The sequence below is a fragment of the Rhamphochromis longiceps genome, linkage group LG22 (genome assembly GCF_057381845.1).
Source record: "Rhamphochromis longiceps isolate RC_006_pf linkage group LG22, R_longiceps_female_GT1.1, whole genome shotgun sequence".
In the NCBI taxonomy this organism is placed as follows: domain Eukaryota; kingdom Metazoa; phylum Chordata; class Actinopteri; order Cichliformes; family Cichlidae; genus Rhamphochromis; species Rhamphochromis longiceps.
This window is the reverse complement of record NC_140577.1, coordinates 18,855,768-18,869,456: the sequence shown is the minus strand read 5'-3', so window position 1 is coordinate 18,869,456 and position 13,689 is coordinate 18,855,768. Positions and strand designations below refer to the sequence as shown.

General features: G+C 44.3%; 1 protein-coding gene across 1 annotated transcript in view; it reads right to left on the bottom strand.

Annotated features, from left to right (window-relative positions):
- The window catches only part of sdc3 (syndecan 3), a 43,903-nt gene that overhangs the window by 4,672 nt on the left and 25,542 nt on the right, over positions 1 to 13,689 (bottom strand). The window contains exons 2-4 of the mRNA XM_085395743.1: positions 6,067 to 6,160; positions 2,304 to 3,067; positions 1,227 to 1,413 (exon numbers count right to left, since the gene is read on the bottom strand). Coding sequence (XP_085251869.1) covers positions 1,227 to 1,413; positions 2,304 to 3,067; positions 6,067 to 6,160 — 1,045 coding nt within the window. The remainder of the gene's footprint in view (positions 1 to 1,226; positions 1,414 to 2,303; positions 3,068 to 6,066; positions 6,161 to 13,689) is intronic.

Below are 13,689 nucleotides of genomic sequence, written 5' to 3'. Positions count from 1 at the left end.
ACAGACAAATACATGCTTTCCAGAGGTCTTGTGTAACCTTTCCAAACAAGCCACACTTTTTCAGTCTTTATTTAATTGTACTGTGATGAACTTTAACATTTAACACACTAACTTAAGCATGTAGAGTCTGAGATGTAGCTCGTAGGTTGTTTTTTGGGGGTTTTTGCAGTTTCTCTGAGCATTGCACGGCAGTATGCTTGCATACCTGAATGCTCCAGATCAGGAAAATGCCCAAACTTATGCTCTCACTTGCTGATGATCAATTTATGCATTATGCATTTGATTAGGAGCAGCTGGCTGCTATTGACCTTCTTAACTCTTATTAAAGCAGTGAGAGTGTTCTTAGTTTTTCACATGACTGTATATGTTGTTAGAATAGTAGATGCTCGTATTACTTATAGCCAAAGTTTAATAATAATAAAGCCAGTGTGCGTACCGATAATCAATTTGAGTGAAAAGCTCAGACTTCAGCCAGGCTTTTTGTACTGCTGTCTCTTTATAACATCAAACCAAACCAAACCTGTGTTTACAAGTGGCAGCCAATCAGAAGAAAGCTGGCTTAAACCCAATCAGAAGAAAGCTGGCTTAAAGGGAGAGGAAGCTAAAACACCCTTTTTTTTCAGATTTTGGTGCTAAAAGGGCTCTGTCAATGAAAAGCTGCACTACACTAATACACGTCTACTGTCTAGTCTAAAATATGTTGCCTCCTGCTCTTTACCGATGAACAGGAAATCAGCGAAAACCACAGCCAGAAGTCCACCAATCAGAACGGCTGAAGGAGAAACAGAGAGCCAGTCAGGTCAGGCAAATTGGCTGCTCCTTTCTTTTCAACAACAGCTCTTTGGGATGAGGAATAGGGGGCACTTGAAAAGGAACTGGATTTAGCCAAAGGGGAAAAGGATGAGAAAAAATAGGGGGGGAAAGGAGGGGTTGGATAACCCGAGAAGAGGATCTCTTGTTCTCAATGGGTCAAACGGGGCTAAGCAGGACATTCTGTTATGGTGATGAATCTGCACTACGTGAATGCGAGGTGATGCCAGATTGTCAGAGCAGCTTCCTGAAAGCAGGGCAAGAACACAGGAGGCAACTGGGAAATGTGTTCTGCCAGTCTAAGGGGTGATTAGGAAGACATGCTCAGAGACAGACAGGTGGATGAAAAGGGCTCGAATTCAGACACGACACACATGGAAGCCATTTTCATGATCTTTAGTGATGGATAATCTTACCTATCAAGACCTCTTTTCTCTCCAGGATGTTCTTCTGCGGCAGCTGGGCCGCGGAGCTGCCTCCGTCCACAGAGTTGCCGATAAGATCAGGTCCACCCGCCATTTCGCTGCCAAGATTATTGCGGCGTCCATCCATGATTTCATAATCTCCACTTGGTCCTGCAGCACCCACTTCGTTGGTGCCCTCCTGAGATGGGGAACAGAAAGTGAGACCAATGAGGAAACTTAAATTTGATGTAATCCCATTTCCCCCACAGAGCCGCTGCACTGAAACGCATCCAAACCAACACAGAACTTTCCATGGCACATGTTCGCCTTTAAAACAATGAGCCTCTGTATATTAGGATGGGAGAGAGCTGCAGATTGTCCAACCCATCCAGTATACGCACAAAATCTGGCAGCTTAATTATATGTGGAAAACCAGAAAAATCTAAATGGATCGTGGTTTAATGCAGTTTCTGTGATTAACCAAAAGCACATGTGTCAGAGAAATGCCTCTGGTCTCGAATAACGAAGAGGCAGTTAGAAGAAGAGCCGTTACGGTTTACTGGACCATAAACTGTATTTAAAAGATGGAAGAGCAGTAACAGCATGATGCCACATGATGTTTTGAAGCCTCAAGTTGAGCATTTTGGTCTTTACCGTCTTGATTTTAGGAAACTGAATGTGACAGTCTGAATGAGGGAGATGACACCTCTTCCTTTCTGCCTCTAAAATTGAACCATATTTTAGAAAATTGGAATTACATTTAACAAGACGTTCAACCAGCAATTGAAGCGATAAACTCATCAGTAAAGTGTTTATTGAGCTCACAGATCAAGTAAGCATCTCACTGATGTTGTGGATGCTGTTCTTGTTTTTTGAGTCTGAGATGAGGACACTAAGACTACTGTTTGTTAGATTTGGCAGCTTGAGCCCAGAAGTGATCGGCCTAACTTTGCATAAAGAGTGGAAACAGCAGGAACCAGCGAGGGTAACTCTATACAGGTTTAAATAAATATCACAAGTCCCGAAGTTCACAAATGAACATTTTTCATCTCGTTTGCCTAATACTGCCTGACATGAGCTGAGTCCTACCTGTGTTGTTGTGGGCTGCTGTGGGCGGGTCGTCCTCTCTGTTGGCACCGCCTGAGTCGTTGTCATCATGGGAACCCTGGGCCTGAAGGGGGTCCTGGTCTTGACAGTGGTAGCAGTGGTTGTTGCAGCTGTGGTGGGCTCAGGGGTTGACTCTGGTGTGATGGACATGTCTTCTTCTGTAGTGGTTACGTCAGTGAATCCTGGGTAAAGCAAGCTGGGCTCTGGCGAAAGGTAGATGTCTTCCTCTTCTTCTGTGGCGCTCAGGTCATCTGAACCAGCAGAGGGCGCTGCACTTTCAGCAGGACTGGCTGCAGGATTGGTGGTGAACATAGGAACGGCAGCAGGGGACCGGGGCGCGGCAGTGGTCTTGGCGGCGGCCCGGATTCTCTCCAGCTCTCTCTCACGTTCCCTCTCTCTCTCCCTCTCTCGCTCTCTCTCCCTCTCCCTCTCTCTCTCCCTCTCCTTCTCTCGCTCCATCTCTCGGACACGCTCCCTTTCCCTCTCCCTTTCTCTCTCCCTCTCCTTTTCCAGCTCCCGCTCCAGCTCCCTCTCCCTCTCCAGGTCCCTATCCAAGAACACGCCGCTCTCTCCTTCAGCTTCAGTGAGAAGAGGGGTGGTCGTCGGGTCCTCTGGGTTGGGGCTAGGCTCTGCTGCAGGCGGTGCAGAGGGAGCGAGGTCAGTTGCTTGGGTGGTGGAGAGAAGTAGGGGTTCCTCTGTGGTGAACGTGACAGCTACTGATGTTGGCCTCATACCGATCTCAGGAACTGAAGAGGAGAGAATTAGAACAAAAAATGAAATAAGACAAGAATTTGAGTCAAATTTGACACAGTCACTCCATCACAAGCCACCACCCGCCCACCCACACACACACACACACAGATAACAGTAGATCAGAAACTGAGACTATTGCTGGCTCATTCACTTCACACTCAGTAGTTTACTCTCTAGTGACACTTCTGACACTTAATCTGATTAGTCTTACTCAGGCAGCAGATTGCATCGTCCCTAACAGGTGTCCCCGGTGTATATCCCTAATACCTAAAGTTCCCCTGATGGCTTACTTGATGGGCTGCAGTAGAAAATAAGAAGAGATGTGTAATGGAAGAAAGAGAGGAGCATACAAGGTCTGATACGGCTGTGCTGTTCTTCATGCAGCATCATTAATCCTGTCATGCCTAAGAATGGCGAAGCATGTCATCACATCTGAAAATCACTGAAAATCAATGCTTAAATACTGTATGCCTCATCACCGCAGGATCCACTATGATCACAGAAGTTGCACCGAGCAGAATGATGTCTTTAACTATCTGTAATATCTGAAGCTGCAGCCACACAGGTTTAACGCTGCTCGAAGGCAAGAGGTGTCGGGATCGATCCAAATATCCATAGTACCGATATCAAATATGCATCAGTACTGGACTGGATTGATACTTTGTTTCTATCGTCTAACTTCAGTATGTAGCTCAAAGAGCTTTATGCTTAATAAACTATTTTCTTGGAAGAGAACGGAAGATAAACCGAAATGCTTTAGAGGCGGGCACAATTACACTCCTGATGTCCAAAAAAGTTTTAAAATTGTTTCAAAATAGAAGCTGAAAGAGTGTTTTTTTTCTTTTGTTAGCTAAGTATTGTGGAAAGTACAAATCACAGTGGTTTACTCATCATTAAAACCTGTTCAAAATTTGAAAATTGATGCTAATTCATCTCATAAATCATTCAACACCCTGTATTTAATTGGTATCGGATCGATACCAAGGTTTGCAGTATGTGCAGCAGTACCAAGGACCATCACCAAAACAGACAGCATTCACATTGTTGTATTTTTATAGCTTTTAATAAGAGAATGTGGCAAAAGTTGCCTTCAGAGTTTTCTGAAAGGCGTCCTAGCAGGTGGGTAACATAGCAAAAAGGGCTTAATTTAACCTAAACTATCATTTTGCCTAAATTAAACCAAACTGCAAGCGAAAACTGAAAATAAATAAATGAATAACCCAGCTAAGTCTGCACTGGTAACTCACATGGGAGATGAGCCCCAGTCTCCTGGATGAATCACACACACTAATCAACCTACAACCATCCCCATAATTTACAGTCAACAGCAACCGTGATCCTAGAGCAACATTTATTATGACGTTGCAGGAACAAGTCAACATGGTGACATCGTGTCTAAACTTGTAAGGCTTCCACATGAAGCTGGAACTAAGCTCCTCAACCAAAGGCTTTCCATAATGCAGCACGTTAATATGTTTTATTAAGATACACCTTCCCTGGTAAACTGCCCACCTTTCAGACTCCAAGGCCAACCATTTGAGGTTTGAGGAACCCCAAGCTTGGGCAACCATCATGACATCATCCCCAGCTCTTAAGCAGCAATTAATTTGTCCTTGACTACACATGCAGCTATCTGCTTTATTCATCAATAATCCCTTCGGTAATTTTTAAACGCTAAGGAAAGATTTTCTGCAGAACTACAAAAAGCATCATTCAGCTTTTTTTTCACAGCCAGCTAACAAACAAACTGGGATTTATGAGTACAAGTGTCTCCGCCTCCATCTTTCCTTTAAATGTCAGCAACACAAAAGCACACACAGAGAGTGCTTAACTATGTTTGGTTTGTTTGGTTTTTTTTGGTTGCTTTTTTAAATCGCTTATAAAATAGTGAATGTAATGATGACTTGGCACCCCAATTAAATCGCCATTTTCTGCTCATTTAGCTGTCTGACAGCAGAAACTTAACAATGTGTACACGAGAACGACTGCTGCAAATTACGAGTTCAGCTGTGTTAAAAACCTGGAGAAGAGAAGAGAAGAGAAGAGTGATTCATTTTCTTTTTAAATCTCATAATGCTATTACTCCACCCCACCTTTCATTCTGTTATAGCAGTGAAGCTCTTTGGGTTGAAAGAGAAACAAATTGAATTTACAGGCACAAAAACACGAAGGCTGTAGTGGAGGTGGAGAGGATATCGAAATATGGACTCCAACAATGCAGCTTCTGTTAAACACATCAGACACCACAACAAGAAAAAAAGAAAGAAAGAAAGAAACTGGATGGCTCTGAAGCAGCTGTGACACAAAATGAACATCTGCCTGTTAAAAACGAGCCCTTTCTTTGGGCTCTGTAGTTCGGTTTGAGCTTAAGCAATTTGCCAGGCTGCTGTTTCAGCCACAGGGGGTGCCTCTGCTACACTCTCCTGCTTTGAATGGTAATTTATTTTGAGCGTGCTCGCCACTAGCGCAGCGCCCGAACTGAGGGCAGCCCTCAACGAGTCATGCTTAATAAGGGGCGCCGCGCTCAAGCTTCGACAGCAAGATCAGAAAATCAACCTGAATTACAGCAATGTGATTTACATTAAGTAGGTAATTCCTACAGCCCGGCTCGAGCACGGGCCGCACGCTCGCACATAGGTGCCCGCGACACGCTGGTGTGCGTGTGATCGTCTAATCTGCATGGACTGTAATCTGATTAGAGTAAATAAGATCTCGGGGAACTGAGCTTCAGTTAGTGCTTGTTTGTAAGGGGTGTGTCTGAGGAATTTTCTTAATCAGTCGAGCCACACGGCATGTTTATGTGGTGTGACTTTGGGTGTGTGTGTGTGTGTGTGTGCATGGCCTCCACGCATGTGTGTCTGGTGAATAGAGGAGGGACTGTGGGGGTCTTCGGGGTCAGCAGATTGAAACCCGACAGCTGTTGAGTCTGAAAGAACCAGGGCATGAGTGTGTAACCTCACACACACACATAGATATATATATATACACTTACAGCCAGAGCCAGAGCCCGAGTAGAGATCCTCGTCGTCGTAAAATTCATCTCTCGCCGACCCTTCGTCATCGATAGGCAGCGACCACTTCTGTCCCTGTTAGACAGAGAGATTACAGATGACTGAGAAGTTTGTCATTTCATTTGAAAGAGAAACCACTTTTGCAGATTACACACACACACACACACACACACACACACACACACACACACACACACACACACACACACACACACACACACACACACAGAGTTGTCTGGTGCAGCTGCATTATGTTGGACAGGGGAACATCTGTCTGTCTGTGGCTCTATGGAGGAGCATAGTTAATGAGTTGATCTAAAGCTGGGATTTTGGCAGTGGAACATCAAAGCTTTTAAGGAGAGAAGAAGGAGGTGGGCGGGTGGTGGTGGTGGGGGTTTCCATTTTGTCTCTGCGTATGTGTCATTTGCAAGTGATGCTCGGCCCGTAAAGCAGCAAAGCAAAGGAAAGCAATTAACTTCTGAACTTCATTCCATTACGGATTAATAGGGTAATATTTTTCATATCATATTTTCATATTTTTGAAAATTACTGAGAACGGAGGCCAGCAGCAGCAGGCACATTTCAAGCAACCAGAGCAGGAAAATGACACCAGTGCTTCCTGCCTGCTGTGACACAGAGCTGGCAAAAGCATCTGACCGATTAAAAATCACGAAAGTTTCTAAAGTTTATTCCTACAGACTCGTGAATGTCTGCACCAAATTTTAATGGAAATCAATCAGACACTATTGAGATACGTCAGCAGTCTAAAACCCAAAAATCTATTCAGTCTACAAAAATGTAAAACGGGAGACAACGTTTAGTTTGATGAATGGCCTGAGAGGATCACAACTGTCCGCAGATCACTTATCGCCATCTCAAAATAATTATGTGGCTCGGAGGTGAAAAATATCACCCCCCCCCCCCCCCCCCCCCCACACACACACACCCTGTCTGAAATGTGCTCATAACTGTCTTGCAGATCATTTCACAGCGTCCTCCCTTCTCATCACTCCAGCTTAATCCAAGCCTCCTCCACGTCAGCCCGCGAGGAGGAAGCACAAGCACGCCGACCCCCACCGGGGTCAGGTAGGGGAGATTAGTGAGGGATCATTCAGAGGTTGAATCTCTGAAGTGAACGACCTCAGCCTCCGTTCACTTTGAGGCTGATCCCTCCTCCTCTTCTCTCTCTTCCTTCATCCCTTTCTCTCGACCTGAATCCCACATCCGTGCGATGTTTAAACGCACACTTTAGCACTCAAAGATTTTTCCCATCACACAGGGTCAACTAATGCTGCTATCGAGTGCATGCACTTAAGAGATGCCGCACGCACTGCAGTGCAAAGATAGATTCAACCTACAGAGGTGTTTATGCACAGTCAGGAACGTCCAGTCAAATATTTACAGACCGCCTTTCTATACTGACTTTTATTCACATGCTAAATATTTTACCTGTTTTTTTCAATGATTAAATAGTTGGATCGTTCACATCGAAGCCGAGTCCCTTTCATTTTGACAAAAACTGTTTTTATGCTAAATATCTTAAAGCGTTTACTTAAAACCATCTTCCAACGATTTAAACACATACTGCATTGTGTGTGTTTGTTAAAAGATGTAATTTTCTGTAACGGAGATTCTGCTACTTGGGGGCAGCTGAACAAGAGGCCAATGCAACCGAGATTTTATCTGCTTCTCAAGTCGATGTGTTCACACTGCTGGCAAACATTTGCTTATTTGCATATCAAGCAGGCGTAAAGGACCATTAGCATGAGGAGTTGTGCTTCTGGCCATGATGAAGTCCAATAAAGACTCCGTTTACAGCTTTGTAAATTGAATTATTTGGATCTTTAACTGCCAAATGCTCCAATCAGTCACTACCACGGTTTTACAGCATTTTGGATTTTTAGCAGAGCCTGAACAATATACCATTTAAGAACCGATAGTGATATTAGGTGATTTTAAAATCTAATATTTTACTATATCGGCTGATATTTTTTTTCCTGTCAGACACATGAAACATAAACAGATCCTCCCAACATTTGCTATGTGCTGATCGGCAAATAGCTAATATCGGCTGATGATATCAGCCCGCCAATATATTAGTCGGGCTCTAATTTTTAAGATTCATCTGAGTTTTGTTTCTGTTTTTTGCTGAAAACAGCTGCAGTGCTGTGTGAAAATGAAACTGATGAGAGCAGCTATGTGAGTGAATTAAAACAGCAAAATTGTTGGCCATAAACGCGAAATGACATCCTGTTCTCGCTCCCAGCTGGTGGCAGCAGAGCCTGGTTCTGCCAGAGGTTTCTTCCTGTTAAAAGGGAGTTTTTCCTTTCCACTGTCACCAAGTACTAGCTCATAGTTGGCCATATGAATGTTGTGGTTTTTGCCCCATCATTGTAGCATCTTTAACTTACAACATAAAGCCCCTTGAGGTGACTGCTGTTATGATTTGGTGATTTGCTCGTGATAAACATTTCTCAAGTGATTCTTCGACAATAATTTTCAACTTGCAGAGAAGAGTTCAACATCTGAAGATTCCCTTCTGGGATGGGTTTCATATCGTCAAAAAGGGTATTTAACCCCCCCCCCCCCCGAGTTTTTTTGTGCATAAACCAAACGGTGACCAAAGACTGAAGTCCAAAATGAAAGTTAAGTATCTCGGGAAATAAGGCAAATAAGGAAGCAGCCTATCCCTTGTGTTAAAATATGATGAAAAGCTTTCTAGGGGATCAATATTGGACGAGTTGGGAGTGAGAAAGTGTTGAATGAATGTAAAAATGGCAATATTTACACTACAACCTTTACACTAGTTTATTATTATAGCACACAAACACAAATCAGGCCCAATTTTGAGGTCTGGCATCTTTCCCAAAGACCTGGATGCGCTGAGGGTCAACCCACCAAATTTCAGATAAGTGGATGATCTGCTCTCAGCGCAAAAACGGAGCAGACCAGAAACGCTGATGTATACTGATGTTATACTGTAGAGTCAATCAGTGCATTGCTGGCATAAAAAAAGATCATAAATGTGCTTAAGAGGATGTTTTCTTAAATACTTCAGAACTGTTGCTACGCTTATTGGAGTAACGGAGCGCAAAGCTTTTTAACGCTTCCTCCAACGTGTATACGTCGTGTATATTTTGAGCCCAGACCGAGCTCAGTAGCAAACAGTAAGTAGTGCAATAATCCAATGACTAAAAAGGGTTTAGTTTTTGCTCCAGGTATTGGAAAACAGTCAGTCTTCTGCTGAAAATCTGACCAAAGCAAACTTATCTCTTCAGCAATCTTAAGCCCATCCCCAGGGCCTGCAGAGCTGTTTTTCTTTCCCTTTTTTTTGCCAGCCAGTGTGATGCTAATTGTGCACACACAGAGGAGCACAGGCTCCTCCCCGGCTCCAGACAGAGGAAACCTGATGCCTTTAAAAGCCAATAAAAGCATAATGGAATCTAGAGACCCGAGTATCTCAGTCCATCACATCACAGCATGAGGTGGAGCTGAAACGCTATATGTACCTCCTGAAAATAAAATTGACTTAAAGCTGTTTGGAGGCCGGACACAGTGAGGAGATTGGTCTGAGAAGTGTGTGTGTGTGTGTGTGTGTGTGTGTGTGTGTGTGTGTGTGTGTGTGTGTGTGTGTGTGTGTGTGTGTGTGTGTGTGTGTGTGTGTGTGTGAAGGCCTGGAGATGTCAAACCCGGACAGTACTGAAAATACCAAAAAAAGACACCAGTGTGAGCAGGGTGCAAATGTGTCTTTCTCGTATCTGTGTGTGTGCTATATTCCAAGGATCACTTTTACAATGAAGGCCGTTGCTATGGGCAACCTTTGCCTTTCACAGAAATTCCCATCTCCCAGTGAGAAGCTACCAGACACACACACACACCCTCACACGCACGTATGAGAGCTCTAACTACATAAGCAAAGGTGTTATGTAACGTCAAAAAAACAACTTTATAAAAAAGAAGCCCCACCATCAGTCTCCTCCTCAGGCTCTCCCCCTCTATCGGTTCCCCCCTTTCTGCCTCCCTTCACCTCCCCCTGAATCCACAAACTCCGTGCCAGTGTCTCCCTGTCCTCGCCCCACTTTCCTTTCATCTTAAACTCCATTCCTTATCTCGAGGCTAGCCCCCTAAATTCAGCATGACTGCCAAATAACAAACACACACACAGATACTTAAATAAACACACCCCGCCCCTGAGGGCGGCACCAGAGCCCACCCCAGGGGCCCCATTTACAGGTCCACACATACACACACACACACACACACACGCGCAATCAACAACCTCCAGGACTCCAGGAGTACAGCTGTGGAGCCCCTGTTTGTTTAGTTGTGCATCATCTACATTTATCCCAACATTTAGGAGCAATATAAAATCCACCTCGGTGCCTCGACATGCTTAAATTGTGAGTCAATATGTGCGAATTCACAGCGTGGCGGGCAGCCGTGCGTCACTGCATGTAATTACACTGAGTGTGCGTCTGGACCAGTGTAATCACAGGTTTTGTCTGTGGTGTGGTGCGCACGTACATGCAGACATAAATGCTCCTCGGACCTTTAGTGTGGGTGTGTGTTTTTTACAGGTTTTTCTTTTGGAAGAGGGGGGCAGCTCTGCATTTCGCCTGTGTTTCGGGGGAGCTATAAACAGCTGTACTTTCAGCCTGCACCACATAGCTAACCAACCACAGCGAGACGCAACGAGCTCCCCATCCACCGCACGCATAACCTAAGGCCAAAATCATCTGTGTGCCCTTAATTTCCCTCCACCGCTGCATTTTGTTCCCAGTCGTTATAAAAGGAAACTGTAAGATGACAGCTATATATTCAGCTGGATCTGCGAGGTGAATGCAATCCTGGTTTTTGGCAATGCATGAAGCAATGCCATTATGAGGCATGCGGTGCCAGCTGGAGTCATTTTTAAAACAATCTCGTCAGGAATATATAATTTTATACATACATATATATATATATGTATGTATGTATGCACTCGTGTAAAAAAGAACAGGAGAAAAAATGACATTAAGGGGCTGTAAAATCATGTTTTCACAAGGCCAACCCTACTGCGTCCTTTGAGGGGTGTTGCAACATTTGCAGTTAGTCAGGCAGAAACATGATCTGAAGCCGGCATCAGGTTTAGCACCATAAATGTGATCCTATAGCTTGTCTATGCATGTGTGCACAGCTACAGAGTCTGGATTTTATGCCTAAGCCAACAATACTGTGGTTTCACAAATATTAATACAGAAAATCCACAGGAGCTAATCTGCTCCACTTTTTTTAATTTAGGTATGGAGTAAAGTATTAAAGCAGCAGCCAGTAGGTACCAGAATTAGATCAGGAGAAAAAGACCAGGTGTGTGTGTGTGCGCATTTTCACTGTAGGAACAATGGGTCTATAGCTCTCAGCTAATTCTAAGCTTCAGGAAGTCAGATAACAATGGGAGGCAGAGGTGGTCCTACACATAAATCAATTAACACACACAAACATCCAGTAGATTTTCTGCCAGATGTGCACGACCCAAAGATGATTTTGTGGTTCTTGTTTTTTTTTCCCCCGAGTGGTCGAGATCAGTTCAGCTCGGAGATCCCCTTCAGGCTAGCTCTGCAGATAGAAAGCTTCATTGTGATTGACTTCAAATGCATTCCTCAGTAACCCGAGAGGCTGCTGCTGCTGCACAATGCCTCGCACAAACACGCGCGCATCCACACGAGCATTTTAGTCTACTGATACAACACACACAGCCCTGCTCTGCTTTGGAGAAATAATCGTTAATTGTGCCTTTTAATATGTGAGATTTTATCGGACCGAATGTTCCCAACTGCCGCAGCATCTCTGAGCTCTCAAACTGTGAAAAATAATTTGAATACTCCCTCTGCTTTCTGGCACCAACTCAGTACCACAGACTCGATCTGTCCCTCTATTTACTGCATCCATGGTGCGGAAGAAGAAGAGGGCTGAAATACAATGGATGCTACAGGCTGGTCAGATTTGGTCCTCCCCCCTCCACACACTGTTCATTTAGGATTAAGCGAACCTTCCAAAGGGAACTCATCCATCGAAATTTTGTTCAGGATTCAAATACTGTGCTAATGTGACAGACAGCACAGGAAGCTTTAGATGGTAGCCTTGGCTTGACCTTTGCTAAAGTTTGAGTCACTGAACTGAAACTCTCATCTGCATTTGTTTGTCTGCATTTCAGCTGAAATATCTGACTAATAATGTGTGCAGTGTTGAGGAAGTGTGCACCACAGTTTGTGCTTTAGTTTCATTGAGTGAAACTACAGTTTCTTAATAGTTTGCTACTTAGTATTTGAAGGTATCCATGTATGTTCATTACATTCATAGAGTTTAGGGATACATCTGGCTTCCTAGCATTAGCTGATAGCTGATGACACAAATGACTTTCCGCCGTCATGCCCAAATACAGTCACTTGTGGCTAAGAAAAAAGAAGAGAAGCAAAAACACTAATGTTAATGTTAGTAAAGGTTTTTCCCCATAAATGTCAATAGATTCTGTTTTTCTACCCCTCCCAATTCAAAACCATAATCTTAGCTACAGTGTAGGACAAACATGTTTTAGTTAGCCAAAATAGATCAAAACATTCAATTTAGACTGTAACCCAAAACGTAAGCGGTCAGCCGATGTGTTTCTATGACTGTTTGGATTGGCTCTATATCTGCCCTATCTGAGTTTTTCCCTATTTGGGGGAAAGTGCAGTAAGAAAAGTTATTTACTCTGAAAGAGGTTGTAAAAAGAGTCAGGTGAGTAAGTCAGCCTCTGTTAGCTGTTGCTAGCCTCTGTTAGCTTCTGTTAGCCTCTTTTAGCTCGTGTTTACCTCTGTTAACTACTGTTAGCCTTTGTTAGCTACTGTTCAGCGGCATTACACTTCAGTTCAGGAGATGAGTTTGAAGGTGAGGAGGAAGCGTAAGTTATTTTATTAAGATTATATAAAAAAAACACCCAGCACGCCTCTGCGGGCGGTTTATCCTTCAAGCTCGGGTCCTCTACCAGAGGCCTGGGAGCTTGAGGGTCCTGCGCAGTATCTTAGCTGTTCCCAGGACTGCGCTCTTCTGGACAGAGATCTCCGATGTTATTCCCGGGATCTGCTGGAGCCACTCGCCTAGCTTGGGAGTCACCGCACCTAGTGCTCCGATTACCACGGGGACCACCATTACCTTCACCCTCCACATCCTCTCGAGCTCTTCTCTGAGCCCTTGGTATTTCTCCAGCTTATCGTGTTCCTTCTTCCTGATATTGCTGTCATTCGGAACCGCTACATCGATCACTACGGCCGTCTTCTTCTGTTTGTCTACCACCACTATGTCCGGTTGGTTAGCCACCACCATTTTGTCCATCTGTATCTGGAAGTCCCACAGGATCTTAGCTCGGTCATTCTCCACCACCCTTGGGGGCATCTCCCACTTTGACCTCGGGACTTCCAGGTTATACTCGGCACAGATGTTCCTGTACACTATGCCGGCCACTTGGTTATGGCGTTCCATGTATGCCTTGCACCCTGCTGTTATGTGCTGGATTGTCTCTGGGGCATCTTTACACAGCCTGCACCTGGGGTCTTGCCTGGTGTGATAGACCCCAGCCTCTATGGATC